The sequence below is a fragment of the Nanorana parkeri genome, unplaced genomic scaffold (assembly GCF_000935625.1).
Source record: "Nanorana parkeri isolate BGI_ZX_2015 unplaced genomic scaffold, ASM93562v1 scaffold289, whole genome shotgun sequence".
NCBI classification, from domain to species: domain Eukaryota; kingdom Metazoa; phylum Chordata; class Amphibia; order Anura; family Dicroglossidae; genus Nanorana; species Nanorana parkeri.
This window is the reverse complement of record NW_017306557.1, coordinates 182969-207957: the sequence shown is the minus strand read 5'-3', so window position 1 is coordinate 207957 and position 24989 is coordinate 182969. Positions and strand designations below refer to the sequence as shown.

The window sequence follows — 24989 nt, the reverse complement described above, 5'->3', positions numbered from 1 at the left end:
ACGTATGATGTGTTGTCACATGACCAAGTGTACGTAAAACATATGGAACTGTCTTTGTACTGTACACATTACCTGTACTTCCTTACATGGCATGGATCATATTCAGAAAGCAGATTTTCCATCTCTGGTGGCACTCTTTGAATAATCCTGCACTGCAAAATAGAGGGTGGGAGAAGACTAGCCGAGATCCGAACCATGCCTTATAAAAGGTAGTCAGAATGTCTGCTGGGGTGACCACAAGACAGGTTTTTTTAAATCTTGAATAGCGAATCAGGCAAAGTGCACATTTTCGAAATCACACATGAATATTAGAATAGGAATCCTGCAATTGTGTGCCATAAACAGTGGAGGAGGAGGATAGATATCCTTTCATCTTCATTTTATAGAATCAATCATCTAAGACAAAGACATTAGAAGGTGGTCGGACATGCAGGCACAAGCCAACCGACCTGTGGCATTGTGGGTCATAAATAAAGGCCGTGATCTTATAACTATGGGAACCTTTATTCCAGTACCGGTTTATGCATGACTGTTTTTAATACTACAAAATATACACAGATCAAATAGCTTCTAAAAGCCAAAATACTTTCTGCAATACAATGCCGACAAACTGCAGAGGCTATTAAACAATGAGGTATGGAATACAGCTTGATTGCTAACCTTTCTTATAGTGCCACTCTCAGCAGTGTGTAAACACTGAGCTCTGCAATACATAATATGTAACTTATTGCAGGAACACGATTAAACCATTAAGTCGTTAAGGCAAGCACTTTTTGCAACCAACGCCACATTATGACAGCCCCATTCCACTTTAAATCTCAACTCCAGCAAATCAAATACACAGTTAGAATACATACTGTATATGGTAGCTGCCTTACCTGCAAAAGGATTTGTAGCTCTATCCACCCAGTTATGAGATCTACCCATCCCTACCAGATAGCACAGCCAGATGACCGGATTTTTCTCTACTGCAGTTAACCAATACAGCCTGGTCATCTTCTGATCCTCAGTCTGTAATTGGTCAGTAATGGAGTAGCATCACAGTGATAAGTCATCTCTCTGTGTCCTGCTGATCTATCACCATGTTCCTTGGCAGTTCACGTGAAAAATTGGAGGGGCAGTCCAGAGATCCAGTGCTCTGACAAGGGTGTTCACATACCCAAATGTTTGTGTGGGCAAGGGGTGAAGGTGGTGTGCAGCTTCCTCAAGGTAGGGACCGGGGTGTCCGACACGTGTAATAATAAAAGAACAAAAAAGGAAGCGCCACAAGCAGAGACAGGATTAGTTTTGTACCAAATGTTGAAGCCTGACTTCAACATTTGGTCCAAAACTAATCCTTTCCCTGCTCGTGGCTCTTCCTTTTTTGTTCCTTGGCAGCTCACGCACACTGCAGTTCATCTCATTGGCCTCTAGTGGCCACTGCTCTTCCCCTCTCCTAATTTGAGCTCTGCTGTGCAGGAGATTAGCAGAGAGTTGCATTTATATATTTATATATATATATATACACATACATACAAATAACTGCATTCATTGTACTTTTTTTAAAATATTTGCCTGGAGTTTAGCTTTACAAGAACATGAAACAACCCCTGTGGGATAAAATACATTTGTGTCCTCATGCTTCCGTCAAGTACATGTGCAGAATTTTCATCCCTAGATGTGGCTGCTGCTCCTCAGAAAATCATAACTGAAAAGGGTGCAACCTAATCTAGACACAACTCAGCTGATCCAGTAGGGACTTTTCCTGGACTACTCTGCAGATGGTGTGTTGTCCGTCATCATATTGTAGGTAGGAGGGGTGAGCAAGCACATCATTTGTGACACTGTTGGTTTTCATATTAGCTGCACTGTATTGAAAGCAGGTAAGTAGTTAGGTGGCTGTATGCTGCTTTATAATTAGCTTAGAGTTCTTCCTTAAGAATAAATACAAGTTAACTGAGTCAGGTGCTTTATAGGAAAGAAATTCAAGACTCTGATTGGATGTGCTGTTTGCATAGTGGTGTGATGCCTATTGAGATTTTCTGTCATATTTGTTCATAAAAAAACTTTATCAACAAAGATATTTACAAAAAGAAAAGAAGATATAGTCAACTGTATAAAGCACAACAGATCAACGTAATAAAACAATGACTGTACCAAAATACTTTTTCTAAATTATATTTAAATATATATATACACAGGCATGGGAACCTGGCATTCGGAAAGATATTCAAATATACAGAAAGAGCGATATACGTATTCCTGTGTGATTCCCTGTATTCACTAAAGGTTTGCAAACCAGATTTATTCTAGAAGAGATGATATTCAATAATAAGTCTGTTACTGAATGCCAGAATGACTTCAAACACACATAGATATGTACATACTCATTACCAGACTCATCTGTTAGATGCCGCACTAAACTTTAGCATATGTGGCTTTACAGTAGCAAAATATACAAAGGAACGGGAGCAAATTAATGTAGAACTTTGAAGTAGAAGTGCTGGGTTGCTAACAATTAGGATCAGTAGAGCAGATTGACACTTAAGTATTCCATACATGCACATTAGGCATTTAATGTACATGAGTTTTCTCAACAATGCATGTCTATCTGTTGGTGTAAATGCAGATGACTTTTTAATTGAATCCCTTAGTGGATGCAGCAGGCACGGCTGCACTCAGTCTTAGAGGAAAGTGGTGGTGGTGGTGGTGGTGGTGGGGGTGACCTCACTACATCTCGGTTATATTTTGGCTTTGAATTAGGGTAAGGCACTATTAATGTCCACATTAACCACAGCTTAGTACACGTTATCAGCATGGTGTTCACTGACTGCAGCTCATATGCCACCTGCACTAAACTGAACGAGCTCAGCAAATGTAACATGCCTAATATGAGCTGACAGCAACAATCAGTGAAGACATCAAAGATATCGGATCCTGCCTCGATCACAGATTTTCACTGAGACCGAGATGTGGAGGCTTGCTGGTTCTAGCATGTATAGAACCGGTTCATTGTCATCATACATTGACTGAATTATCAAAAATTCTTCTTATATCAGCCGTGGGGAGCACAAGTTATGAGGACTGGTGGTGGTCGAGTATTACACACCTTTTCTGTCCTCCGTATTAGGCTCCTATTTTTTTTATTTGGAGCCACCATACACAGATTAATCATGAAGATGAGTGGCGTTAGATCTACCAGTCCACATTTGCTGCTGGATCCTACATGGCTTGGCTGACATTGAGGCCTGGTTAACACCTAGACGATTGAGCTGTTTTCACGTGTTTGTTTTCCCCGTGTTGTTTTCCCTGTGATACTGCTTTGAAAACTGCGCGTTTTTCAATGCATAGAGATACCTATGGGACCAAAACCATGCGATAACCGCCTGAAATGAGCTCCTGCACCTTTTTGCGCAACAGGCGATTTTGCCTGCGCGATGCAACGCAAAGGTGTGAACAGCCTCCATAGACTTGATTATCCGCGCAATATCACACAGATTTATTGCCTAGGTGTGAACCAGGCCTTAAGCTCACCACACATGTTTCAATCTGTTTACACAATCTCTACGAACAGCTATGTAGTGCAAGGTCCTGTCTGACTGGATGCAAATTAAATTTGGTAAATTAGGAAGTTCCACTTATCGCAAAGTTTTGGTAAATCTAAAGCTGATCGTACAAAGATTGTATGGTTACATTGTAACATGTATGACCCTTACATGTAATGTACAAAGAAACTGTCAGAATGGTCCTAAACCTTTACCAACATGCTGGAAAATCTATGCATGTAATATTCAGCACTACCCATTTCAGAAAAGCTTACTATTCAGAACTTACAGTAGATTTAAACCCTTACTGGATGACATTTAAACACTGTATTTTAATTGCCATTTTTTTTTTATTTGACAGATTACTGTTTTCAAAACCTTTTAAAACCTTTTTTTTTTGCACCTCATATTGTTGATCTTTTATAAGGCTCTTTGCAGCCAATTTCTGTCTACATGTTCTTGCTCCAGCATTGGCTATCGCTATGGCATTGCTCTGGGTGGGCTTCCCGAGGGTGACAACATAAGAACATGCCTGCCCACTGAGTGTTGGCACGGCTGCTTGTAGTCTCCGAGGGGAGCCTGTGTGACAACACGGAAGAGCGACTGGGAGACGAGAACGGTTTCACCATATAACAGGAATTGCCTAAACATGGAACCTCATGGAAGGATCACCAGGTATTATTTTAATGAAAGCTGCAAATTTTAAAATACTGAAAAGAACCTTTTGAGATTACATTTACATTATAAAACCTTCGTTGGCATTTTTTGATTTTGTTTTTATATATTTTAACTCCTTAACTGCTGTATATAACATACTGCATCATCTTATCAGGTGATTACGGCACAGAAGAGAAGAGGAGGCCAAGGAGTTTGGTGTCTTTCAAGGTTCTAGCTCCTTTCTGTGGCCAGCACCACAGCCAGTTGGCAACCACTAAGCCTTTGGATCATTCAAACAACTTTCTGAAGGTGTGAACCATAAGGGGGTCCAGTAAGAAAGGCCGGGGTCATTATTAAGGCAGAGGCTTGCTGTTGGCATCTGCTGGGTTCATCTTTTCTGACCGAGCTGCAGCTCCTTCGACTGAGGTTCAGCTAAACTCATTGCAACCCAAGTGAACATAAAACCACCCACCCCTAACATGAGTACACAAAGCCATTTCGGGCAGTGAAAGTAAAAGGGGCACTACAGACAATCAGCTGAAATACAATTGAAACCAATATAGAGCAACAGTTTCCTCTTTCAATGGGTTTATAATGCAAATGTGATGGTGTTGTGATCTACCTGCCTGCATAACACGATAACTGTGACAACCCTTTTCAGAGTCTGCAGTTCTGCATACTCTGTTGTAATGCTCCTACCTTCTCCTGCTCTTTGGAAAAAAATAGTTAAAGCAGAATTTAGCAGCAATGATTTCCAATTATTATGCTTGCAGGTGCATGAAATGGTACCTGGCCACTGCAGTGTGCAATGACAATTAGTCGAATCACAATATCATCCTCTGTACTACAGCCACGCCCGACTAGGGCAATTCAAGCCAAAGCACAAGGCCTTCCTACAGTATATTGTACACTAAATGTTATAAATTAAAGTAATCCTGCTTAGAGATGAATGCAAGATGCCATACCTGGCTTATTCAGAACAAAGCCTGTGGCCACTAGCATTTTTCTGAAGATTTTTTGGAATCTTATTCACAGACGTGGGACGAGCATGCAATGGATACAAAATGCTAAATAATCCAAGAAACCCGATCAGCAAACTTGTTGTTCAGTCAGTTACCTAGATTACTAAAACAAGAGGGTCAATATGACAGCCAGGCAACTAGGCTTTTCAGAAGTAAAGGTCAGTAACTGCAGTCTTCATGTTTCTCTCATGATTGATGTGCTTTAATGAAAAGCTGTCATTCTGACCCTTTTGTTTCAATGTAAAAAGTGATTTAAAAATGCATATATAGTGTCCTATGGCAATAGACCTCCATTAAACTGTCGAGGTTCTGGACCAGAGTCAGACCTTTTATCAAAGAAAAAGTAACCTGATTGTAACCTGAATTGTAACTTGTTTAATACAGTTGGTGTAGCTGCTAAATATGAAGATTGTTTTGTGTATAAATGAATGTAAAATCCCTTGTGCTGGCCATTTTTCCATAATGAGGTGGTCTCCTGTATGGGGTAATACTAAGAGAAGGAATATCAACAATCTGAGTCACTGACCTGGAACATGTATACAGATCAGGACTTCTGATTCTTCTTTAACTGTCCTGATCTGCATACTTGTTTCAGGTCATTCACTAAAACTTCTGAAGGTCAGAGGCAGCCAGCCAGCACTTTCAGAAGGCATTGAGTAAGTACAGGTTTACTTTAGGGGAGATCCATTGTCTGAAAAACCCCAGACCTGAACTGTACTATAGAGCCCATATGTGTATATTAAAATATATACATGAACAATTCTTCTCCAAATTGTACCATTAGTAAGTCTCATAAGTACCTAAAAGTTCATTTCGGTTCAGAGTGATCTGTCATTTTTTGGCAATATACCAGCTACATATAAAAAAATAAATGGCACATAAAAAATAAAATCATAAGGTATCTGGAAACAAAGTCCATGTCTTTCATGCAGCAGGGAGACAGTCCTGGTCTAGATAAAGATGTGCTTTCTCTTCAATCCGTTAATAATTAGGGTATGGGAAGGACCCTGAAAAGGATTGTGCTATGTCAGATATAAACTCATCACCGTACCTTCTAAAGTTTAGAGTATTCTCCGTTTTGTTGGAGCTCACCAATACTTTCATAGTCACTTTCACCGTGTGGGGGGAACCCCTGGCCAGCATTACAGAGTGTAGTAGTCCTGTCCTCTTCTCGACATATTGATGTGATGGCTTCATACTCTGGGTCTAGTCCGCCATTCATGATGTCCACTGTGGACGACAAGCCAACAACATTAGGGCTCTTGTCAATGTCCCTAACTGCAGCAAGTGTCCCATTGCAGGTAGTGGGGGATAGTTCAACATCCTGGATGTAAGAATAATGGGAAACATCTTCTTGATTTAGTCGGGATTGTCCAGCCCTGGAAATTCTTGAATACATTGCAGAAATCTAAAAAGGGAAACAAGAAGTTCAAATATTGAAAAAGTAAATGTTTTATATAGCAAGTAAAGTTAAATAAGGAATATAAAGGATTTCATCTCAGGTAATCTCAGATTGCTAAGCATTACAAATATGGCAAGAGATGTGTTTCAAGTCACCTTCTAATGTGACTGCACTGGGCAAAGTAACAGGTTTACTTAGTTGGAGGGAGCATAAGTAGCAAGTACTTACCTTCCTGAGCTCCAATGCCATCCTGATTTATTTTTTACACTGGGCTATATAAGCTACCCCCACCTACACATCAGTTCTTGGGCCTGGTAAATGATCTCTCAGACACCAGATGCTGTACTGTGGGTAGCCATGGGGAGTATCGTGTTCCGTTAAACCCAGAGGTAGCAGATAATGCTTAGGTGGGCTGGAGGCAGATGAGGGAAGCAGGGAAAACTGGGAAGGGTAAAAACTCTTATTTTTCCAGTAAAGTAAATCTGCCAATTAAGTACAAATTAGCCATTTTAATTGATTTGTTTTCAGATATTCTTCAAAATACTCCCTGTGCTTGGTCATGTAGTCTGGGATACACAAATGACCAAGCACATGCACGCATGGCCAGCCCAAGGCAGGGGTATGATTACAGCAAGCATTACTGTTTGCTGGGTCATTTTTTTTTTATAATAAAAGGTTTACAGACACCAGAGAGTGCATGCATCTGAAAGACCTACAGCATCTGTACTGTGAACAACAGAAGTTGTTGGTATGAATGTGGAATACCTAGACGCACACACCTTCCCTTTGGAGGTGATCAGTGGAGGTCTCTTCATTCAGAACCCTCAGCGACTGAATGTTTCAAATAACAGCGCCAGCAAACAGCCACAAGCAGCTTCACAACTACCTCTGATCGAAGCTGCTCAGCTCTCTCCATGTCAGCCTTGGATACCTATTGTTTCTCAATAGATTTCTGCAGTACAGTAATGCTTGCATATCTCAGTCCACATTGGAAAGCACTGGTTTTCTGAAGGTGACACTGATGAAACACAAGCAGCTGTCTAACCAGTGGGAGTGTAAGAGTAGATTGGCAGTGCTGGTACAACTGTTTTTTTAAATTTATTTTTTATTTTATTTCTATTCAGGTTTCATAAAGGGAAACATTTGACGTTGGTATTTTGCTTTCTGCAAAAAGTTGTACATGTCGTCAATCAATGTGTCAGAAAGCATTATCACAAACATCTTAAACACAGGGTAGGAGTTACACAGGAAAGTTATAGGGAAGAGGAGGAGAGGAGTGGAATGCAGCCAGATTCAAATATCGATCAGCTTAGAGGAAGGCTGATGGACATTATTATGCAAAACTAACACATAAGTACAATATATCATTCCTAAATAAGGCTCCTTATATAGGTTAGTAGGTAGACAACCCAGTAAGGAGTAGCTATGTCGTTCTTCAATCCCACAGAGACACAAAAGGGTGTATTTATAAAAATGCACAGAGCCATTTGTCCTGCAAAACTCTGAACATTCGTTCTGTGCAAATAAAGGCAAAAACAAATGAGTGAATGGTAACATTTCTGACTAGTAAGTCTGGACAAAGGTAACCAGGGTTTGACAACAGCTCCAGCAGTTGGCCGAGACCAAGAGGTTAAGGTCATGAATTCACTGTGATGTGATGTTTGGCTCTGTGAATCAGAGAGAAAGTTCTCAGGGCATTATCTCTCGCCTCCCTGCTGGGTATAAATCCGATAAGATCTTGGTATACAACTTTGTCTATATTCTTCTTTACTTGTATGCATTGTAGGGTCCATGCTTTCCTTTGGGTGCACTGTAAAATGTTCCTGGAATCTTCTATAATTTAGTGGGGAGAACCCATCGGGTCAGTGACTTTCACAAAATGCTTTGGCTGGCTCATTGCTGTAGTGCAACAAGGAATCCAGCCTGGTCGTAAAAATGAGCTACTTATGTAGCTAAAGTAAAGAGATGCCAGATGAGAGTGAGAAGGCCAGGTGTTTTTTTGACAGGACATCTAGATCAAAATAGAAATGAATATCTCCTGCCACTATCAATTTACCTTCCCTAAACTCTACAGGTTTTTTTTTGTTTTTTTTAAGAGCGTGTTTTATGAACAAGATGGATTGTTTGTTACGGCAATAGATACTGGCAAGCATGTGTTCTATGTTGGAAAGCAGTGTTCCTTTAATAAAAATGTATACACTCTCTGGATCACATATTTGTGCTTTCAAAGTAAAGGGTGTGCTTCTCTCCTGTCCAATGACCATACCTCTGGCTCTTCAAGAGGATGAAGAAGAAGAACCAGATAAGGTAATATTTTGAATGTAGTTTTAGAATAGTGGAGATTGCAAAGTAGGTCTCTTGGTGCATTACCACATTTGCAGAGTAACTATTTGGTGCTTTCAATATATTTGGTGCCTTTTAGTTGGAGAATTGAGACCCCTCACATTGTAGAATACACATGTAGAGCCATGGTCATTAGACATGAGGACATCCCTGATTAGAGAAAAGGCTTTTGGGCTACTACCAGAGAGGGACGTAGTAGTGGTATACAAGAGTGTATGAGGGCAACAAAATAGAAGGGGTACAGTAAAAAAAAAAAAAAAAAATAGAATATATCTAACCAACAGCAGTTGAACAGACTGGTATTTAAAAATGACACTTGAGTCAGTCTTGGGGGCATCAAAATTGGAAGGCTCTGAGGACTAAAGCCTATGGGTAGGGTGGCAATGTACATGGGGGGGGGAATCGATCACTGTGCCGAGTGGTGGAATAAAGGTTATCTTGCAGTTCGCGCGTGTGCACTTTGCTTCTGAGATATAGAAAAGGTAGACAAATGCAAGTTGGTTAACTGACTATAACTATAGATAAACTGAACAGCTAGTGATGAACTATAAACTCGTAAGCAGCAACTCCATTTGTAGAAGAGAGCCTGTTCCAACCTCCCTTCTGCTGCAACTTATGGAAACCTACTATATTATAGAAGATTATGAACTAAGAAAGCTGGTCGGATGACCAGTGAAACCTCTTCAAGAAAAAAAGTCCAGTTGCCTTGATTTATTTTTTTACAGATATACAATGATCTGGATGAATGAGAACATTCACAGACACTGACTTATGGGAACCTGGGGTTGCAAGAAGCTTGAGAGTCAGTTGGTAACACAAACCATAGGTTGTGATGGTAGATGAAAGATGCATTACTGGTCACCAAAAGTTCCAAGTTGCGTCTGCAGTGGATGGCAATGAAAGGGGGATACGGACTGCAACATCTGGCAATGGAAAGTATGAAAAAGAGTGTAATATGTAGTAGAATGTTTGTTTATAGTATCACTGATTAAGAGCCTTCTACTTGCTCCAAGTCCAAATCACGTCCCCTCGCTGACGCAACTGTCGATTGGGTTTCTTGGCAAAAAGACCCCAACCAATCAGCATTGTGGGTGGTTTCCTCCTTAATGCTGATAATAAATGTTTTCTACTAAAATTATGTTTCATACATATATCACAGCAACATTACTCACAGTATATGCTGTAAGTAGATTTACAGGATACGTTAGAAATACTTTCTTATCTGAATATTTGACTCTGTTTATACAATAACAGTCTTTCTTTGATTTCTCTATTGTATGAATCCAGCAGAGCTAAAAGGCATGCACTTGACAACCCGGGAGATCAAACATGTCGTAGCCCCCATCACATCACACAACCGGCTGACAATATGAAGCCTGTCTTTAGCCAGGTAAGATGGCTTAATTCAAAGAGCAGAAATCCCTAGGGCTTCTATGGGGATTAATATGCTAATACATACGTCATCGTCTGTCAGGCATGGGTCTTCTTCTCGAGATTTGTAGGATACGCAACTTTGTCTCTAAAAGAAAAGAAAAGGATCAATATGTATGTCTATACCATGAAGAGAGCACAATTTATTCTGGCTTGAATCCTCTTGGGTTATTATACCCGTTCTCTGGAACAAAGACCTTATTTTTACCGGCTAATGATGAGTGATTATGTAAATGGAGCTGGCAAGGAACATGGGAACCTTCATACATACACAGTATCCAAGATCCCACAGAGAACCAAGCACTGGTTGATCATTTGTAATAATCTGAATCTCTATCCTTTATATCTCTATCTTGAACGGTTATGACTGTGTAACTTTACATCTCAGAATATTTGATTTTTTTATTAAAAAGTGGAATGCTGGGAAGGAAGTTTGTTTTGCAACAGTACATTGGCTCAATGTATGTATGCATATGTAATGTCTGTAGGGTCCCCAGGGATCCTGAAAAATCACTGTTGTAGTCTGTGCTACATACTGTACAATGATAGCCATAATCTTCTGGGTGCTGCTTCAGAGGCTTCCCCTCTGCACACTGGGCACAAGTAATCACTCGCTTGCCTATCTACAACAGTGACATCACCTGTGTATCATCAGCCTTCATTGTATTCACTCCCTCTCAAAACAGAAGTCTCACGTTCTGAGGCTGTCCAGTTTCCTGCTTGAGCCCAGTGCTAAGACAATCCAAAATAAATCGCATTTAAGAAAGATGCTGTCAGGATTGCAGAAATCTAAAGGCTAGTTAACTATTGGATTGAATCCCCTCCAATAGCCTGTTAGCCAAGTCAACTTCCATGAGAGCCTTACAGCTTGACATTTCAGTTCTGACAGGGAGAGAATCAAAGCAAATAACAGCTATACCTGAGATGTATTACTTTGCTATTACTATACCAATATAAGAGTGCAGATTTAGATTCTTACTAATGCACATTACCAATTATTTTTAAAGATGAACACAATCATTCTAGGGCATTGAGGTACCTTCTAAGGGTACTTCATGCGTGTTCCCAAAACGTATTTAGTGCTCCATGACTTTGGGGATGAAAGGAATATTGACCTGGAACAGTATACACCAGCACTCAGTAAAACATTAAGCCTGTCCAAACCTTCCCTGCAACATGTGCTGCAAGCCCCCTGATTTTCATTATTCCCATTGGCAGCCTCCTCTGGATCAGCCCAACAGCTATGTGCCATTTTGTTTTATTTGGCACAGGTTCATTAAACCAAATAGATTTCTATTTACTAAAAGCCATTTCTGAACTAGTGTAAAACTGTACTGAGATCTGTGAAAAGACAAATTCTTTGAACAGAATACACCCTGCAGATGACTTGTCCTGAAAATGATTTTCTTGGAGAATTTCTTCACAAAGGATGCCGATTGCACCATCAGACAGCCACTAAAGGAATGCCTGCAAACTCTTGGAAATGCCCCAGGTCAATAAAGTAAAAAGTTAAGTTCTCATGCAAAGGCCCAGTCTCTTAGTTTTTTTTATAATTTATATGTAGTTATTGTTCGCATGCATTAGATTAGTAATGTCAGCCGTTTAAAGCTCACCTCAAGGAAAATCGTTAAAAACACATATTTGGAAATGGTTTTACCTACCAAAAAGGTATATGTAACTTTGCACAGCATTTCCTGAGATTTACTCAGCCCTACCAGCCAGCAAAGACAGGCTGGTGACCTGACTTTTCTTCATTTCAGTAAATCAAAATAGCTTGGTCATCTCCCAACTCTTAGTCTGTGAGTGGACAGTGAAGGAGCAGCAGCATATTGATGTGTCATCCCTATGCTCTCTCCTCCTGTCAGAATGCTCCTTGCCATGTGCATGTGGCACACCTGGTTGGCTCCTAGTACTGTCCCTCCATCTCACAGTCTGACTGCTGTTGTACAGGTGATAATGAGAGACTGATATTAAAACAGATAAAGCTACTTACACTAGTTTTATTTACAAGGGCATTACATTATTTTAATGAATGCAGAACTGCATTAAAGGAGAACTATGAGGTGAGTGCTTTTCACTCACCTCATAGTTCTAGCCGACCTGTGACAATGAGACTGTCACAGGTCGGCTCAGTAGATCGGGAGGTGAGCGAACACATAACGGCGTTCGCTCACCTCTCGATCCTGTCACGCCTCTCTGCCGTGACAGGGGAGGGACTGGATTCCCCCCTCCCCGCTCCGCCAGCGCTGACTGGCGGAACGGACGGTGAGGGGGCGCGCACAGCTGGCTCTGCCTCTAGATAGGCAGAGCCAGCTGTCAGTCACGCAGCTGGGCGGATCACGGCACAATTGTCGGGATCCGATTCAACCGCGGCGTCTCAGTATACCGCGAGCTACAGCTGAGCCTAGGGTGACGGGAGGATGCTAGTTTGTGCCCTCCCGTTACCGTGAGAACTATGGGGAAAAGACTTAACCTCATAGTTTTCCTTTTAATTAGTGTATTTTTATATCTGCTTAGAGTTCAACTTTAACTTTCCCCTGTGTATGAAATGCTAGGGAAACAACTCATCTAATACCCTGCATGTGAGAACTTACATATGATCAGCTGGAAAATGTCTCATGCAGGCGCATGGTTCATAGCTTATAGTTATAGGTGCCCAGGTTATGGCAACTCTACATCGTTATGTGGGTATGGAAGAACTGTAAAGCTGGTCTTGAGCTGAACAATGAAAACAGAACAGGTTCTTCCATCAATGCTTTCGAGTAGGGATTAACAGATACTTTTCGAGTACCAGTGCAGATACTTGGTATTTTCATGAGAACTACCAGGGTTGCAGCGGTTGCAGCTGGGACCGGGCTCTGGTGCTCCACCACTGTCCTGAAATCATTAGTCTGTATTGCTTTAGAAAAACTGTCACATGACAATAAACAAAATTTTATCAGTACTCTTAAGTACCTTCCCTGGTAGTTCTTGTGAAAATGCCAAGTATCAGCACTGGTATCTAAACATCCCTAATTTCTAAGATTTTCTGACCGGCTCCTTCAATCATCTGATCGAGAGATGCTGTCCGAAAGTGTGCCGACAATGGCACCCACTGTGCAAAATTCGGCTGGTCCCTCAAGAATTGGACGAAATTCACAGTGTATGGCCACCATTACACTTACAGGCTACACTTCCAGTTCTTCCCCTGCCCATGCCTGTAACTGGACAGTGAAAGGATTATCTGTGTCTCTCTCCTCCTATCAGAATGTTAGCACTGGAGCACAGCTGACTGGCTTGTCCTGCTTATTTCTCTCCCAGTCTGAGCTGTGCTACACATTGGAGTGGAAGAGGCTGATACCAAGTCAAATCCAGGTGCTTACATTAAAAAAAAGCATTTAGTGATGTACTACGGTAATAATGACAATGCTGCATTCATTTGTGTCTTTTAAATCTGCCTGGAGTTCAGCTTTAATGTGATACGTTAGATATTCTGCACTTTACTAAATCAGTGATAACCTGCCTTGTCATCCTGGCTTGCTCCCTCCAGATTCCCCTCTTGGTCCTGTTTCTCCTCCTCAGGCTCTTTGCCTTGTACATTTTCATTCTCATCCAGAAGTTTCTTAGGCAGTGGTGGGGGGATGTCATCATCTTGAGATGTTGGTGTGCTGGCTGCGCTCTGAGTATTGATGCTCTGCCTGCTCTTTCTATTATGGTCCACTGAGGCGTATTCCACTGCAGCCTCCATTCTGCTCTCTGTGATTGCCGGGCTTGCCTGTGCTGCGTTCGTGGTGAGATTTTTGTCTTCCGAACTGGTCGATGAACTAATATCCTTTAATTCTTTCACAGTCTCATAGAGGCAGTCTTCTATAATGTTGTCATGAGAAGAGCTGTCTTTCAGCACCTCGTACGGCCCCTCATTATAGAGAGGGACATCGTTTTCTAGGCTTCCCGATGATAGGACGGATTCCCGGTTGTCAGGAGGGATCTGCGGCAGCTCTCTGGTTTGAGGGCATCTTAGAGATTTCCCTGTGAAGTCCTGAGGGTCACACAGGTCAGGAAGAGAGCTCTGCACATCTTCATAGGTTGGGACGCAGGTTGCTGCACTGTCCTCTGAGACTGAAAACAAAAAGAAAAGAAAAACAATGCTGCGGCAAACCAATATATCAATATATATTGAAGCAGAATAAAAAAACGGACACTGTACATTGCATTGGAATCTGAGAAATGCCCATTTTTTTTACTTTTACTTTGTGTGAAACAATGTTTGATGCCCTGTCTGGTGTTAGCCGCAAAGGGAATATCTTCTGCCACACATCACATGCCAGGACTCTGGTGCACGTAACTAGAATGCTTTCTACATACAGTATAGCTATACATGTAGAATCCACTATTGGGCCAACATCAACATAATGCTGCTGTTACTGATCACTAGCAGATTCTACATTTATGTGAAGAGAAAGGAACCAGAAAGTTTAGCTCACAGACGCACCTTGGATATCATGGTAGGGCAAAGTGTAAGGGCAAATATCCCAGCATGGGACACAAAACAATAAAGATTTGACAGGCAATCAAACCCCCTAACTGCATCAAGAATAAAAACGTTAAAAAAAATAAAAATTGTGCAGGCTTATATAAACACTGATCCCCTTTGAAATAGTGTTTCAGCAAGTTTTACAATTAGTTATAAACAAAAAATTTGCCCAGAAAAGGAAAGTGTAGCAGATTTCTAATCGGCACATTTTTTGATCAAGTACTGCAGTGTCTATCCTAGATACAGTTTGGTTGTGACTTTCATATTTTTAAATGCTTTCTCTTCCATATTTTTGTATTTTAGTTATAAAATATAGAAATCTGTAGCTTAACCACTAGGGAGCCCGGTTTTTAACATAGCCTCATTCATCCTCCATGCTTGGCAACTTTTGCCATAAGATATTGGCTACACAATGTTTTCAATGAGTTGACTCAATTAAGAAGAGCATTAATGCATTTTATTTAAGCCAGTTATCTAGCTGTTGCCACAACTGACGGTGTCACTTTGATCTTGGATATAGTATGTGTGATCCAGAAAACGGAACTGTGTGATAAATACATAAAATTGTGCAGTACCCATTTAGAGACTACTGAAGTACTTAATCAGATGTGAGGATGGTAATATTCTAGCGCTGGGCAATAAATAAGATGTTTCATGAACTGGGATTATAAAGTATGTGTTAAGTGATCAGGAACACAGTGAATGGTTTACAAGCCAATAATTGGTGGCCATTAATATCTCAATTAAATGGAGCCAATGCTGATGGCACATTTTTCTAATCTATATGACTACACAAGACGATGAGATTATGTTCAGCCAACGGGGCCTATAAATGCCAGTTTTTATGTCATTTTATGAAAAAAAAATTTCCAAGCTGAATTCCTATAAATTGCAGTGCAGAAAACAGAGGTACTGGTGATGCTGCCTGGGAGGGGCGCCTGGGTCACAAAGCTGGCTGAACTGAATTAGAAATCCATTTGAGAGGTAAGGGTGTGTTTAAATATTTGTATATACATTGTATATGTATTTATTACAACAGCTTTTTACAAGGTTATCTCTGGATTTACAAAGAGATTTGGTGTGCACAAAGCATAATTATATTGTATGTGACTATTGAGGGATATACAGTAATACCTCGGTTCATTAACGCTTCTGTTCGCGAACAATTCGGTTCACGAACAGGAAGTTCAGCAAAATTTTGCTTCTGTTCGCGAACTCAAAATCGGGTTACGAACACAACTGCAGCCATCTTCCCCACTCTTTTTACCACGATGCACGTCAATAGACGTATTTTGCAAATTTGGAGTGCCGGTGTCTCTGCTTTAGCTCATCTTCCCCGCTCTGACACGTGGTCGTGGCTTCCTTTAGTTGAGATCACGGTCGCAGACAGACCTGTGCACACTTGCTGTGAAGCTTTTTACCACATACAGTACTGTACAGTATTATTCAATCCAGCATGGCTCCAAAGTACAGAGCAAGCATGGTGGTAAAAAGAAAGTACAGAGCAAGCATGGTGGTACAAAGAAAGTGCAGAGCAAGCATGGTGGTAAAAAGAAAGTACAGAGCAAGCATGGTGGTAAAGTGAAAGTGCAGTGCAAGCATGGTGGTAAAAAGACAGTGCAGAGCAAGCATGGTGGTAAAAAGAAAGTACAGAGCAAGCATGGTGGTAAACTGAAAGTGCAGTGCAAGCATGGTGGTAAAAAGAAAGTACAGAGCAAGCATGGTGGTAAAGTGAAAGTGCAGTGCAAGCATGGTGGTAAAAAGACAGTGCAGAGCAAGCAAGGTGGTAAAAAGAAAGTGCAGAGCAAGCATGGTGGTAAAGTGAAAGTGCAGTGCAAGCATGGTGGTAAAAAGAAAGTGCAGTGCAAGCATGGTGGTACAAAGAAAGTGCAGTGCAAGCATGGTGGTACAAAGAAAGTGCAGTGCAAGCATGGTGGTAAAAAGAAAGTGCAGAACAGTAATGAATTTACATATGGTTCAGAACGGATTAACCTCATTTACATTGAACCCTATGGGAAAATTGTATTCTGTTTGCGACCAAAATTGGTTCGCGACCAGGTTCGTAGGGGTCAGAACGAATTAACCGTATTAACATTGAACCTTATGGGGAAATTTGAGTCATTCACAACCAGAATCGTGGAACGAATTAAGTTCATGAACCGAGGTACCACTGTATATGAATTCAGATTTTGTGCCCAGATTTCAGCTTCGAGAATGGTATGCTTTCCATCTGCTGCAAAGAGCTTAGTGCTCTGTTATCAGAGGCGCCCCAAGCTTTTTTTGCCGCCTTTAGGGGGAGGGGGGTGGGGTTGTGGCATCCCACCGAGCTATTGGCAACTAGTGGCGTCACTGGTTGCCAGGAGCTCAGCGGGACGCCGGCAAGAGCGTCCCAGGTTGCTAAGAGCTAGGTGGGGAGATATGCATGCCTCCATCTCTCCATCTGGATCTTAGCAACCTGGGATGCTCTGGCCAGGAAGGGGCAGCCATGCCACTCTAACTACCGTCCACCCATGAGATGCTGTGTGAGGCAACAGCCTCAGACTGCCTCATTTTAGGAACGGCCCTGTATGTTCTACTTTTTGCTATGAGAGCACACCCCTAATACCATTTCACATTAAAGTCCTAAATTGGGGGCTCACACAGAAAAGTCACTGAAAATGTCACTGCATTCATAAAACTAATCATCGCTCAAACCAGGACAAGACTGTTGTACCCACTGAGGAAACTGTCCTGGTACTTACAGCCCTGTAGATTATTCAGCTTTTTGCCAAAAAACATCAATTGTTTTTTCTTTCATTTTGGATAGTACAACATTAAAAATAGAGGCCATGTTTTACTTTATACTTACTGTCACCAGTGCTGATGGCACCATTTCGGTAACTGCTGGCCGGAGCTTCTGTCCCCAGGCTTGTTACAGAATGGCTGTGTGTCTCTTTGTCAGAAGGCTGATGGCAAAATATATATAATGATTACACTGGAACAACAGGTACGAGTGCAATTTCATTGTAACTGAACACTATGTGCCAATACTGTACAAAATAATGATGACATGTTTACAGAATAACCATCTATTGTTAGCTAAGCTACTGGTGCCGCACGCCTGAGTCGCCTATATATCTATCTCTACTGTATTGTGAATACAGTACAAAAGAGCAATTTATTTTAAGAGGGATCATGCTAGGGATGCACAGATACTGGTATTTTGGGATCAAGTACAAGTACAGAATTTTTTTTTTTGGTACTCCCCGATACAGAATACTGGAAGTCCCATTCAGGAAGCCAGGCGGCGTGTAACGTCACGCCACCTTGCTTCCTGATTAGCTGGGAAGCCGGGCAGCGTGTAAAGACTTGCCACACGGCTTCCCGATTGGCCAGGGAGTCGGCTCCATGCTCCCTCGTCACTAGTTGACAAGGAAGCATGCAGCTGGCTTTCCGACCAATCAGAAAGCCGGGCACCGGGTCATTACACGCTGCCGGGCTTCTTGATTGGCCAGGAAGCCGGCTCCATGCTCCCTTGTCACCTCATGACGAGAGAGCATGGAACCAGCTTCCCGGCCAATCAGGAAGCGTGTAATGACGCGCTGCCTGGCTTCCTGATACCGGAAGTATCGGGCTAGGCATCGGAGCATTTGGGCGAGTATGAGTACTCGCCCCCAAATGCTCCGAAGCCTAGGCCGATACTAGTATCGGTATCGGTGCATCCCTAGATCATCCTTTCTTGATATGTGAAGGGAAAAGTTGGCAAGTCAAGTAATAATTATGGCAGCATCCTATAACTTGTGGTAGAAATATAAAGGATGTGACTGCTGTGCTTTCCTCCTGAAAATGTCAGTTTCCTGGCGGTCATGCGGACCCTTGTTGTTTGAATCACTAACCAGGAACAGTAAAACCTCCGGAACCTCTGACATTTCTATAACCTTACTGATCAGCCCATTTGTACTGTTCCAATCCAAGTCATTTTCAGAAGGAAGTCAGCAATGGCTACCCCCCAAGTTACTCTCATATATTTACTTTCATCTGCTGCACATCAGTAAGATTTCCCTTATATTTTTTTCTGTTATGTAAGCAGTACTAAGTACTACAGGGGTAGGCAGCCTCAACTCCAGCATTGTGGAACTACAAATTCCATTAGGCATTGCAAGACTGACAGCCACAGGCATGACTCCCAAAGGCAGATGCATGCTGGGATTTGTAGTTTCCCCACAGCTGGAGTGCAGAGGTTGCCTTCCCCTGCAGTAGTGTATAGTTCAATAGACAGGTTCAGCTGCTACACAACTTCTAAACGTGCCAATGGCTGACACAATAATATGCACCTCTACATATTCCATGTCATTGCTACTTCCACCCTCATGTTATAACATAAAATAGAACCAAGGAATATACATCTTGCAGCCAAACAATCAGAGGCCTAGACAGATTTTCTAATTAATAAACAACTTCCCAAGTATTCTTAGATATTACCTATGCTAAATATTGATGAATTTGTATGTCCTGGATCTGTTACACTTTTCTATCATTTCTTTAATATTACAGTAAAGTTATGTCAGCAGTTTTCCTGGGATGAATAAACAAAAACTAACATTTCAAATACCTATTTCTGCAGAAAACTTTTTTTATTCCAGGCTTCCTTTAGTGGTAGCCACATATGTGAGGCCAGGCATCTGGTCATGTGATATCAACTCTGGAGAAGATCAAAGCTCAGCCTGGCCGATCATCTGCTTTAGCAGAGATCATGTGACCAAGTGCCTTGGCATTCAGACTTTTTTTTTTAATCAATGACGGGGACCTGCAGTAGGGGTTTCTGATAAAAGCCATGAAAAAAAACTTTATACAGTAAACTCTCAGTTATCCGGTATTCAACTAACCAGAACTCTCATCTAACCAGAAAAAAAAATCCCCTGTGTACTCACTGTTCTGCTGTGAGGAGGGAGCTTAAGTAACATGGATTTACTCACCCAAACTGCGATCTTGGCTGGCTCCAAGACCGACCGTTCAACCTGCCTGCTCCTCCGCTCCCGCCATGGAAAGTTTCTTGACGTTCTCACTTCCTATATACTGTATTTGACGTGATAACTCACAGGACCTAAGAACCCTAGAGCGGAGGGAGAGAGGCGCTCCAGGCACCAGTCTAACAGCCAGCCAGGATCGTGGATTGGGTGAGTATAATGCTGTTATTTTAGCTCTCTAGACAAAATGAACATTAAACCCTTGCAATGCAGGGGTAGCCCCACTGCAAGGGTTAAGATTTTATTTGCCTGGAGTTCTTCCTAAAGTGTCATTACAATACAAAGACGACTGTTATAATGTGGGGTGTCATGGATAAACTAGCAAAGAGGGACACACATTCTATCCAATACATGACTGGTTCTTAAGCTGTGGTAGCGACAAAAGTCAGGTGATTAGACTTACCGCATTCATCAGGTTTTCATGGTCTCCATTCTGTTGCTTTGTCTTTTTACCTCTGTACAATAAAAAGTGAAAAAGAATGATTCTCCTATAAATGTAATACCTAGAAGAGGATGCTTGGAAAGACTAACCAGCACCCACTACCATCAAAGAAATAAGGACGGTCCTTTATATTTGGATAATGACAAACGGATGACATGATACGGATATCAGAATGAAACATTTCACCGATTCCAAAACTCTGTATAAAATTAACCAATGGTATAGATTTCATTTATGTGACACATACAAAAATATGAACAAGCCTCAACCTAAAAATAAGATAAAATAAGTGCACTTGTAAAACACCTCGGCGTCTTTAATATATCCAGGAGCTCAAAGCAAGTTTGCAAATGTAACATTTTATTTTGCGTTGCTGACCTCTGAAAGCTGAACTTGTGTCATCATTCTCCAAAATTTTCCTGTCATTTCCTGATACAGTTGAATGCATTCACTGGGCTCTCTGTATATCATGTTATATCATTATTATTAAAGCATCCATTGCATTCCTTTTTGATGTGCATGTTATCTGAGCTTTTCACAGCTAGCTTGCATGGATGAGCTGAGAGCACACACACATCTTAAAGGGATGTCTTCTTTAATACAACACTGGAACACCTTTCCTGCACGTCTCTCCTTCCTTCACAGCCTTTTCTTGCAAAGGAGTTGTTTTAGCAAATGTTTGGTCTATCTTGAGCTATAGAGTGGACAGACGTTGGAATGTTAAAGGGGAACTTTACCCATATCTTCAAAATGACAACAAAGGCACCTTTAGAAATGTATAGTAATGACAATCTACAAACACAAGCTTATAGATCATTGCAGGCTTTTTATACTCTGCATACCTAGGTTTTTCTTTTCCTCTCCATTCTTCTCACAGTGGCCATTTTTACTAAGGGCAGATCAATCCATCTCCCTTCTTCCTGGAACACTGGTACATGTGACTAGGACATGTGACCATGCACATATTCTCAGGGGAGGAAAATGCCTTTCCCTGAGATCTCACGAGATTGCAGATGATGTCCCAGCAATGCTCTGCTGATGTAACCTTCCCAGGATGCAATGCTTGGGCACATTACATAACTTTTGCCCAACGGAATCGGGAAGTAGAAAACAAGAAATTGTGTGTAAAATTAAAATATGTTTAATGAATGTAAGATGATTTCATCTCAGCCACAGAGCTGCATGGTGATGTAATTTTTAGCCAAAGGGGGTACAAGTCCACGTTAACTCTCTTTACTTTAGAAAACAGAAGCGCGAACAGGTATTACACACCAAGACGCACATTTTTTACACTGGATTTGTTTTTAATGATCAAACCTAGATGGGAGTATTTCAATAAGCTGAGCCATAACTTTTCAAATGATGGCACAGGCTTATAAATGCAACATTGCCAATAAACCAATATAACACTGCATTGATTGCCAGAGCAGCGAGCAGATTTTTGTTTTTTTTACATTGTTTCTATCTGCCAAAGACAATCATCATCACCGGTCTATGGGATTATTATTTACGGCACTTCTGTGGTCAATATGTCTACTCACAACACAGTGATACAAGTGTTATCGGAATTGACAGGACTATTTATAATATACTAGTGCTTACTTCTGCTGCAGATGATTTATGTTATTTATATTCCTAAAGTCATTCTCCAGGCAAAATAATAAATATACACACTGTTATGTGTAGTAGGTGGTCAGTGGCGGAACAGTCAGGGTCACAGCGGACGCAATTGCGACCGGGCCTTGGCGTTCCGCCACTTGGGGGGGCAGAAAGGAAGAAGGGGCTCCGGTCCCGGTAACCGCAGATGTGCCGACATACAGCTCCCAGCAGTCCTTTGCTCGGAGACCCACCCTGCAATTGTCCGCCCGCCCTCCAATCAGCAGCTCCCATTCTATAGCAGGGTGGGGTTCTGTGCTACTTATGCAGATGCTGACGAGGGAGAAGAGCATTGATCAGCAAAAAGGGGCGGAGCTCTGAGGTGAGTATTGGAGGGGGGCGTGTCTGGCTGTGCTGTATGGAGGAGATTGCTGTGTGGGGTGACAATGAAAGGAAAATGGAAATAAAAAGAAAAACGTGTGATCTACAATGTGCGAGTGTGACAATAATCCTAATTTATATTCATCATGGCTACAGCTCCCAGAAGGCTAATGCTCTGCAGTAGGGGGACCCTTCATGGTTTCTTGCACTGGGGCCCTGAGGTTTCTAGTTATGCCTCTGAGGTGGGTGCAAGGTGTAAAAACTCTACTTTGCAGCATGCTGGCTCCAACACATAATGCAGGGCTTCAGGGCACTGCGAGGAGAGAGGGATGCGACTCAAGCAGTGAAGTGCTCCAGTCACATCAAACGCCCCTCTTGACTAGACTGAATACAAGGCATTCTGTGACTGGAGAAGGAGAGGAGGAGGCGGGGATGTGACAATTTCCCCAACTCCAATCCCAGGATGTCTTGTATTGTTTGAAAAAAATACAAGGAAAGGAATTTATCAAAACTGGAGCAGCCAAAATGTGGAGCAGTTGCCCATAATAACTAATCAGCTTCTATCTTCAGTTTATTCAGTTGAGATTTGAAAATGAAAGAGAGAAGCTGATTGGTTGCCATGCACAGCTGCTCCAGATTTTGATCAATTCCCCTCAAGGTGTTTTGTGAATGGCCAAGTAGCAAGGAGTGACAAGGATGCAACTGGAGCCTTTTATTGCTCGAGTCGCATCCCCCACTCCCTGCAGGTTAATGATAATTTATACACCCCGGGCGGTGTGTAAATGACCATTTTTACCGGAGCTTGGCTTTAAGAACAATCAGTCAGAAGAGAAAATACCCCAAGAACATTCAATTTTGCCATTTCTCACAAGAGCAAATGTAAATGCAGTTTTGGTGGATGAATTGTTGTGCATTTTCTTTGTTTTTGTGTTTACAGGACAGGAAGTAGAGAAAAATCTTGCGAATGGGGCAAATATGACACAAAAAAATGACATTTTATGCAACAGTATTCTGTTTTGTGTTTTGGGGCTGCTGTCAGACATCCTTGGTGTGACATTTATCTAGTCCTCAGTGCAGAAGAAAGTGATGTGATCTCACCTGTCACAGCTAGAGCAGAGGAAGATGAGGACGGTAATGAAAAGAAAGTTTGATAGTAGAGCCAAGCCGCCCCATACTATGAGCAGGCTGTCTTCACTGCTGAACTCCCCATTCGCGACAGCCACAGCTCCCTGTAACAGCGGAGGCATTCTCAGCAACTAGGTAAGTGTTCAACAAGTCGCCTCATTTGTATATGGGGATTTTATTTCCTGTAAGAGAAAAAGACACAGATTACAACACCCACACTGACATTCTGGCAGATAAATGTTTTTGTAGCAACGTATAGAACTGTTTGTAAACTTCCCTTCTAAAACACATGAAGCTGTTCAACTGAAAGGGGAAGTAAAACGGTTTCATGGCTTTTGTAAACTTTTTTTTTTTTTTTTACATTTTGCACTCAAGCCTTCAGCATTCTCAGCATTTCAGTCTTCCAGACAGATATCGCTGCATGACACTGAAGTCTCTTTATTGTTAGAAATCTAGTAATCCGAGAACCTCTTCCCAAGATCTAAAAAACACTTATTCCTACACTTTTTGTGGTCTCTTACATATAGAAAGCCTACAGGGCTATTCACAAAAGGGTGAAGAGTTTGGAGAAGGCAGGAGAAGTAAACAATCTAGGCCAAAATAGCTGATTTGGAAACATTCTTCAATTCAGCTCACTTTCCAGCTCAGCTATGTTGTCCTAGATTGTTCACTTCTCCTGCCTTCTCCAAACTCTTCACCATTTAGTGAATAGACCCGACAATGTAAAAGCACACACACATTTATGTGCATAAATAAGATGTAAAACCTCCCTTGGAAGTTTCACTGTGACTGGGGATGCTGGAAGCAGAACGATAGTATGTACCATTCAAAAGGCTTTAGGAGGTGTACTTGCAGTGACCCTGTGAGGTGCTCTCTGTATTCTGGCTACATTCCATTACAGAGAATATAGGTAAATTACAGAACGCCAGGTTTTTTTTCACATTAACCCCTGCAGTGGGGCTACCTCCATGCTTCAAGGGTTAGGTGCTCGTCTTGTTCTAGGGGCTAAAATAAAGAGGATATACTCGCCTAATCCTAAGACCTGAGAGCGCTCACCTCTCACCCCTATCTGCTCCGACTGTGGTATGTCCCTCGGCATCCTCACGTCTAATGGATGTCCAGGGAAGGAGTTGTGGGGACCAGTCCAGCAGACCACGGATCAAGTGAGTTTATTTTTGTAAAATTTTCATCCCTAGACCAAAACAAGCAGCTAACCGTTCCAGTACGGGGTGTAGCCCCACTACAAGCGTTAATTTGAAACAACCTGTAGTACTTCCTTCAGTGAAGTACAAAAATACAGTTTCAGTTCCTGCTGGATATCATTCATAACTTACAGACCGGTTTCAATTGCTGGAATGTATCTTTAGCCCTGCTAGGACTCAGAATGCAAGGTATTTTTGGCTTTCTAGTTTTAGAACATTACTGGTTTATGAGATGTTTATTCTGCTGGGTGTTTTACCCCTACTGGCTGCAATTGGTAAATATGTAATCTTTGCATGTAATATTTATGTATCTACCCGATCAATAGTCATTTCAAAACATTGGAG

At 41.7% G+C, this 24989-nt stretch overlaps 1 protein-coding gene across 1 annotated transcript; it reads right to left on the bottom strand.

The window, feature by feature from the left end:
- Positions 1 to 5942: 5942 nt before the first annotated feature.
- On the bottom strand, positions 5943 to 23621 carry PAG1 (phosphoprotein membrane anchor with glycosphingolipid microdomains 1). Its single transcript, XM_018557551.1, has 6 exons — positions 23416 to 23621; positions 20302 to 20353; positions 17741 to 17837; positions 13882 to 14477; positions 10408 to 10467; positions 5943 to 6611 (listed from the first exon to the last, which is right to left on the bottom strand). Exons 1-6 carry the CDS (start codon positions 23562 to 23564, stop codon positions 6258 to 6260), a joined length of 1308 nt encoding a protein of 435 aa, XP_018413053.1. The 5' UTR covers positions 23565 to 23621; the 3' UTR covers positions 5943 to 6257.
- Positions 23622 to 24989: the final 1368 nt, after the last annotated feature.

What these genes read in the sequence shown, in the direction of transcription:
- PAG1 (XM_018557551.1), bottom strand. Translation starts at nt 23,564, where the DNA reads ATGCCTCCGCTGTTACAGGGAGCTGTGGCTGTCGCGAATGGGGAGTTC. An exon ending in TGCCATCAGCACTGGTGACA is followed by an intron (nt 14,478 to 17,740) that starts GTAAGTATAAAG and finishes TTTTGTTTTCAG; the next exon opens with TCTCAGAGGACAGTGCAGCA. An exon ending in GAGCAAGCCAGGATGACAAG is followed by an intron (nt 10,468 to 13,881) that starts GCAGGTTATCAC and finishes CTTTTCTTTTAG; the next exon opens with AGACAAAGTTGCGTATCCTA.